This window comes from Tarenaya hassleriana, unplaced genomic scaffold (genome assembly GCF_000463585.1).
Source record: "Tarenaya hassleriana unplaced genomic scaffold, ASM46358v1 Cleome56, whole genome shotgun sequence".
NCBI lineage: Eukaryota > Viridiplantae > Streptophyta > Magnoliopsida > Brassicales > Cleomaceae > Tarenaya > Tarenaya hassleriana.
Genome location: NW_010968188.1, coordinates 272340 through 280375, shown reverse-complemented (window position 1 = coordinate 280375; position 8036 = coordinate 272340). Strand labels below are relative to the sequence as shown.

Here is an 8036-nt window from a genome sequence, read left to right as displayed (position 1 = left end):
TTGTTATGTATAATTACCTACGGAATAATGTATCATATATGTATGTATGAATGTTTTTCTTCCGCTAACTCTGAAAAGAAAAGTTTTAAATTTCCGTGGATTTTTGGAAATTGAGTTTTTATTTTAGTTGTCCGTGTGACGCAACTCGTATTGCGGGAGACGGGTTTCGGATGTCACAACGCAACTCGTATTGCGGGAGACGGATTTCGGGTGTCACACTATCACTTTCGGCAAGCCAGTAGTCACGATCCAATTACTCGAGGGTATTGAACATTTATATTGATGATGACCCTTATGTATTAGAGATTTGAAGGAGATGAAGTTTGGTTTTAATATAAGTGTATCTTTGGCACGTGTTGCAGGTATCCATGTAATATGTTTTGGTTATAATACCAAAAAACGATTGGGGTATATTTTTTAGGAGTGATTTCAAAATATATGTATATATGTATATATTATGTATGTAAGTACGTATGTATATACATGTGTATGTATACATGTGTGTGTAAGCATGTATATATGTGTATGTATATATATACCGCCAATATTGTCCTATAAAATTTTAAAATTAAAAATAAAAATATGTTTATACAGTGATGAATTCAAAGAATATTTTTATTGAGGGAAAAAAATTCAAATCTTTTAAAGTCATTTTAAAAGAAAATACATATTTTATGGGTATTTTCTATTTTCACATTAAAATTTGATAAATTTTATAAAAAAATTATAAACAAAAAAATATTTTTTTTATTTGTAATAAAATTCAAATTTAAGTTAGAATCTTTTAAATCGAAAAATATCTACATGTATATATATCAGTCTATGTACATAATATATAGTTTCGGATATGTGTTTGAAAAAATTATATATGTTTATGTGTATGAATATATATATATATATATATATATATATATATATATAATATATATATATATGTGTGTATTATATATATATATATGTAATAAGATATCTGCCTCCCATCATCTAATCAAGAATTTATCTTTAATTAGAGGTTTGAAATATGAATATATTTAGTTAAATATACTTGATTCATTCGTTTTTCACAATCAAACAAGTTATCTATCACAATTTTTATTCCATTTATATCAACTAAATTTTATACAAATATAATAAATAACAAATGTTTAATATATATTCACAAACTCATTATCATAATTTCCATATATTATGAATATCTTACGTATTAAAATTATGAAATAGTATATATAATACAAGATTTATATTTGAAAAATACCATCATAGAATATGAAATTGAAATGTCAAAAAAATATTTTTATCACAAACTGCTTATTAACATCAAATTATGTAGACAAAGCTACACATATATTTACTAAATAATGATGTTTTAATAATTTTACAATAATTTAATATTATTATGTGGTTTCCTATATTAAATAAATAATTTATTTAATTGATCAAATTTTATATCAATAAAAATCATAAAAATAATTAAAATATACAAATAATAATCCGGACATGTCGCGGTCTTCAACTAGTAAATAATAAAAAGAGTTGAGGTAATTGCATCTTCATAATTCAAAAGTAACGTAATGAAAAAGGAGTAGGGTAAATTTAACGTTGTTAGAGGTTACGGTATGAAAAATCGATATATATTAATAAAGATATTTAAAGGATTATGGTGAAGCCACCTAAGTATCCTACATGCCAATTTTTAAAATTTTGATTGATTTATAAACTAATATAGAGAGAAAATCATATTTATCAATTTTTAGTTTAAATAGATAATTATAAATAATTTATTAGAAAATTAAGTGAGGAGCATTAAAATTTTAGTTTTGCCTCTTGAGTTTTTATCTATACGTTTTCAGTTTAGAAATTGACAATTATGAAAATTTTATTAGGAAATAAATGAGGAGTATTAAGAATTTAACGATAACAAGACATATTGTAATTAATTAGAAATTTAAAAGCCTTCTAATTGATTTTATGTGGAATTGATAAAAATATTTAATATATCAATGAGATGATTTAATAAAATTAAAACAAATATTTATAAATTTCTAAAATTCACACCTGTATATATAATGTAAATTAAAAATATATGATTTACAAATATGTATAAAGCCATCTTTTTTTATATATAAATACGTTAATTTTTGTTCTAATTTTGAAAATCATCTTTTTGATATATTAAATATGTTAGTTTATATTAATTAGATAAGTTGTTTTAAAATAGGAAAAGGTAACGATTGTTTATAAGTAAATAGAAAATTCAATTTTGTTTGTAATACATTCATTATTATAATTTTCAATTATATTGGAAGTAAAAAAAAATTAAAACGTTTCAAGAGAATTTATTCTCCACTACTCACTAGAGCTGGGCATTTTTACCCGAGACCCGCGGGTTTTTGGATACCCTGTCTCACGGGTACCCGAGATTCATTACTCGCGAGACAACGAGACAGAGACCGAGTTCCGTGAGACGAAAAACCCGAGTCTCGGGTTCGGGTTCGAGTTCGAAAATTTTGTGACGGGTTATCTCACGGGTACCCGATAAAAATTAAAATTACAAAAATACTCTTAATATTTAATATATTTACAAAGAATATCCCTAACCCTAATTTACCCTAACTCAGTAACTCTCTCTCACGAAATGGCCTGCCTCCTCTTCAGTCTTCAAAACAACTCTCCTCTTCAGTCTTCAGAACCAGCTCTCTCGCTCTCGGTCTCTCGCCGTCTTTCGCTCCGTCGGTCGGCTCGGCTCTCTCCGGTGCTCCGTTCAGCTCTGTCTCCGCCGTCGTTCGAACAGCTCTCTCGTCTCTCGGTCTCTCTCCGTCTTTCGCTTTCGTGCTCCTCTGCTCGATCTCCGGTTTCGATCTACGGTGCTCCGTTCGGCTTCCGTTCGGCTCTGCTCGATCTCCGGTTTCGCTCTGTCTGTCGACTCGTCTCTGCTCCCGTGCTCTGTCGTTTCTTCACCATTGTTCGGCTCTGTCTCCGCCGTCGTTTGGCTCTGTCTCCGCTACCGTTCGCTTCTCTTCAGAACAGCTCTCGCCTCTCGGTCTCTCTCCGTCTTTCGCTTCTCCGTTCGGCTCTGCTCGGTCTCCGGTTTCTCTCCCGCATCTCAGCATCAAGGACACTCCCAGTGTGAGTTCTCTCCTGTATCGTCAAATTGCACAGCTCTTTTTCTTCCCCATTTGATGATAATGTTATTTGCTTATTTGGTTTATGATTTCTTCTTCGTTTTCCTGGTAAATAAGCAAAAATGGGTAATCTGAGAATTCCAGGATTATAAATCGATTAATTAGGTTAACGTTATGGTTTATGATTTATGATTTCTTCTTCGTTTTCTCGGTTTATGATTTTTTATTACAGATTTATAGTTTTTTTTTTTTTGAGAATGTGCTTCGTATTATCTACCAAAAATGTGTTTTACAGACCCCCAGTAGTTAAAAACAACCAAAAGGTAACCAATTTCCATGATGATGGAATCACTACATGACTCAACAACTTACAAAAACTTACAAAAAACTTACAGATTTATAGTTTTTGCTGTTGTTTGTGTTTTTTTGTGTGCAGATTATGTCTTTTTTGGCAGACAATTCAAACACAGAGGACAACGTTATGTTGTCTCAACCAAACACTGTCGAGGCTTCTCTGGCTCCTGAAGCTGAACCGGAACCTGAATTATGATGCATTTTAGATATGTTTGGATGTCGTTGAACATATGAATTTTATGTTTTGGACTTTGTTGAACTTGTGAATTTTATGTTTTTTGATGTTTTTGGATATATGTTTGGCTGCTGTTGAACTTATGCTGTATTTTGGATGTTGGATTTTGTGTTATTGATGTATTATTTTGATTTTTTTTATAACGGTAAATATTGATGTCTCAAAAAATTGTTTTTTTACAACCCGACAAGTTGTCGTAACTAACCCAAAAGGTATAAGATTCCAACAAAAGAGATATGACAAAAAGAAATTTTAAGACCAAATTTAAACCCTCAGATGAATCCGGATCGAAGATGTAATAGCTAGCCACAAGTCTTCAAGTGTTGAAGTTGTGGAAATCGTAGAATGCCCCCTTGATAGGACCGTGTCACGTACGAGTGTGTCAAGCACCACCCGTAGCTTCGCAATGGAGTTCGCTTCCTGTTTGAAAACCCGCGAATTTCTCTCACGCCAAATAATATACGTTGTCACCTGAATGACCAATTCCGCCAGCTCCCGTCGAGCACCACCTTCGGACTGTCCTTCCAGCCAACGAGCACAACCTTCCAAGGAAGTAGGAGGTGAAGGATAGCATAGAGATGAGAAAAAATCCCACAGTTGCATGCTAAAGTCGCACTGAAAAAATAAATGAGAATGCGATTCATTTTCCATTTGGCATGGAGGACCAGTAGTTTGCACATCAATCCCCCAACTAGATAGTCGATCCATAGTTGTGAGCCGTTGTAAGAGAGCCTGCCATAAGGAAAAGCTAAGTCTCGGAGTCGTTAGCTTTGCCCAAACCAATTTATACCATGGCACTGGCGGAGAACTGTTCCAAATCAGTAGCCAAGTGGATTTTGATGTGAACTCTCTACTATAGGAGTCTGTCGCAAACAACCACTCAAACATATTCGGCCCCGCTCTGTCCGACGGAGGAGAGATAGAGCTGATCCTGGTTAAGACGGCCTGAATACCCGCTGATCGGGCCCTCGGGAAGTACCAATCTCCGTCCTTAACCCAACCTTTACTTTCGCATATAGAGGAATCTTTAGTAACCTTGGCCCATTAACACCCGTGACTTCAATTAAAGGTCCCAATCCAGTCCAATTATCATGCCAAAAATCAGCATCCAACCCATTCCCCAACGTACATTTGATGAACTTTTTGGCCTCCGATCTGAACCCAAGTAGTTTACGGAGGTGAGAGGACTGCCTCGGCGAAGGAGTAACGCCCCAAAACCCTTTCTTCCTGCAAATATTTTCTTTTAGTCAAGCTACCCATAGAGATCATGCCTCCTTGAAGATTAGCCATATACTCTTTAATCGGAAGATCGTGCTGAAGTCTTCTAGGCGACGTAAGCCCAACCCACCCTCAATTTTTGGCTGGCAAACCTGTGACCATGCAACACGAGCGGAATTCCTGCCATCAATCGAGTTTTGCCAAAGAAATTTCGAGCATAACTTATCAATTTCCTTAAGAAGAAATTTTGAGATTAAGAAAATACGGCTCCATGAGTTCACCATTCCATAAACGACTGTGGAAATCAGCAATAATCTTGCTCCATACGAAAGATATTTAGTTGTCCAGGCAGTGAGTTTGTTCTTAACTCTCTCAAGCAAAGGATTGTAGTTCAGCCGCCGAAGCTTCCAAGGCCTGATAGGAACCCCCAAGTATCGAACGGGCAAGCTTCCAAGGCGAAAGCCCACATTGGAGCTGATAGCCATTGTATCCATCTGGGTCATTCCCCCCAAGAATAGCTCCGACTTTTCGGGGTTAAGCGTCAAACCCGAGTAACACCCAAATTCAGATAGCAACCGCTTAACTTCAACAATAGAGGCCAACTCTCCTTTCACAAACACCATGAGGTCATCAGCAAAGACAAGATGAGAGATTAAGGGGGATCCGCACCTTGGGTGATGGGCAAGGGATCCGAGTTGCATCGCCTTGTCAAGAGATCTCGATAACGCTTCCATAGAAAGGATGAACAAATAGGGGGAGATCGGGTCACCTTGTCGGAGCCCTCTTTTTCCCGGAAAAAACCCTGCCAATTCACCATTAATGGCCACCGAGAATGAAGGGGAGGAGATACAAGCTCGAATCCAACCAATAAATACAGGGGGAAGTGCTAAGCCTTTGAGAATGTCTAAGATGAAGTCCCAAGAGATAGTATCAAACGCCTTCTTAATATCCATTTTAAACATTGCACTTGGCTCCGCACAAGCTTTATGATAGTCCTGAATCAACTCAGAAGCAAGCATGATGTGGTCCATCATGTTCCTCCCTCGTTGGAAAGCCACTTGATTCCCTGATATCACCCAAGGAAGTACAAGCTTAAGGCGATTAGCAAGTATTTTAGAAATAAGCTTGTAGAGGAAATTACAACAACTGATTGGACGGAAATCCCCAAGCTGAGCAGCCTCGGGAATCTTCGGCACCAACGTGATTATAGTGGCATTGAGTTCCCTAAGGAGTTTGCTCGTGCGGAAGAATTCCTTAACTCCTTCAATGAGATGCTCCCCCACCGTATCTCATGCCGAGGTAAAGAACTCTTTTAGAAATCCATCTGGGCTAGGGGCTTTGTTCCTCGCCATTGAGTGGAAAACATGCTTAATTTCCTCCGAGGTAACCTCACCAATTAAAGAAGCTTGGATCTCGTGAGGGCAAGCCGTTGGGAACAAACTATCAAGCCAAGAATGGGGGGCACGTGAGACGTTCGGATCTAATTGGCCAAGTAACCGGTTGTAGAAACCCAGTGCATAGTCTTTGATGGCTGAAGGATCAGTGATCTTATTGCCAAACTCATCTTAGAAGAAATGGATCTGATTTCGGGCTCTCCTCGGATTGTCTGAGTTATGGAAATAAGAGTTATTTCTGTCCCCTAGTTTCAGCCAATTTATTTTGGCCTTTTGCTTGAAAAAACGCTCATCCGCTTGTAAAAGCCGCAACCAATTCTTCCTTATTGCGTGCTCTTGGGCAGCTAGACCCGGCGTTGGGGAGTTGAGCAATGCTGATTGAATGGTCTCTAACTTGTCCGATTCATCCTTCACTTTCTGTGACAGTTGATTAAATGCCCGTTTATTTAACCGTCTCAGCGGATTCTTAAGGAGTTTCAGGCTCCGACAGAACTTGAATTGCACAGTGCCCATAACTTCTTCGAATGCCCAATTCTCTGCTACAATCTGGCCAAATGACGGGTGAGTTGACAGGTGATCAAAGTATTTAAAGGGCCGCTTAACCTTTAACTGAAGGCTCGAAAGATTAACCAAGCAAGGAGAATGGTCTGAGACTCCTGGAGCAAGAAATTCCGCATATGCCCCGGGAAATCTGGCCAACCAATGCTCATTAATGACAGCCCGATCCAACTTAATGGAGACCGGATTTGCCACCTGATTATTCCACCAAGTGAACCTGTTACCCTTGCCACAAATATCAAAAGACCCGAGTCCTCAAGACAGATGGCAAATTCCGACATTACCTGAGAGCGCGGCTGGTAAGCTGGGAAATCAGAACGAGCTTCAGCTCTCAATATCTGATTAAAGTCTCCTAAAACGATCCACGGGGTGTTTAGCATCGGCGGGTAAACTGAAATATTTCGAATATCATTCCATAGAGGTATTCTTGCAGAGGAGAGGTTCCTTGCATAGACAAAAGTTGCAGTAGTCTTTAGACCAATGTGTTCGACCTCTATACTGTAAGTTATAGCCTGGTCTGTGACGTGATAGATGGTGACAACTGCCTCGGGACTCCATACAATCCAGATCCTACCTGAAGGGTCAGCAGAGTGGTTGGAAAAGTGCTTCCATCCTGGAGGGAGAACAGCCACAAAACGAGCCTCATTCTGCGTGAGAATATGGCTCTCCAAAAAGGCACCCACTAAAGGTCGGTGTGCCAATAGCCAAGACTTGATTGCCTGACATTTATTCTGACTATTGAGTCCTCTAATATTCCAACAAAAAATCATGGAATCCATATACCAAGGTTAGTTTTACCCAGCGGTCTTGCGACCGCGACCGCGACCCTTTCCTCGACCTCGACCTCTCGTCTTGACCGGCTGAAATTCCGATTCAGAATGAGTAGGTTGGGAATCTGAGTTTCGAGCTACATCAATGGATGGAGAAGGGTGGCTAAAAGGCTCTGAGTCTGTAGTGAGAGTCTCCTCTAATTGAGCTACAGTCGGTACCTCCGCTGCAATCACATCTAAAGCAGAAACCGCCTGGTCAGTTATAGGTACAGCTACTTCGGATGTTGAGTCTTCCATCATCTGAAGAGCACAAACTTGCGGTTGTAGTTGGGTTTGAGGTGCAACCAAGGGGTTAGAAGGTGGGAGAGGACTATGATTCCCTACA

At 38.2% G+C, this 8036-nt stretch overlaps 1 protein-coding gene across 1 annotated transcript in view; it reads right to left on the bottom strand.

Annotated features, from left to right (window-relative positions):
• Positions 1-3975: 3975 nt before the first annotated feature.
• LOC104798680 overlaps positions 3976-8036 on the bottom strand; it is a 6802-nt gene continuing 2741 nt past the window's right edge. Inside the window, exons 3-9 of the mRNA XM_010520856.1 lie at positions 7680-7951; positions 7166-7628; positions 6611-7076; positions 5195-6190; positions 5082-5109; positions 4665-4938; positions 3976-4326 (exon numbers count right to left, since the gene is read on the bottom strand). Coding sequence (XP_010519158.1) covers positions 3976-4326; positions 4665-4938; positions 5082-5109; positions 5195-6190; positions 6611-7076; positions 7166-7628; positions 7680-7951 — 2850 coding nt within the window. The remainder of the gene's footprint in view (positions 4327-4664; positions 4939-5081; positions 5110-5194; positions 6191-6610; positions 7077-7165; positions 7629-7679; positions 7952-8036) is intronic.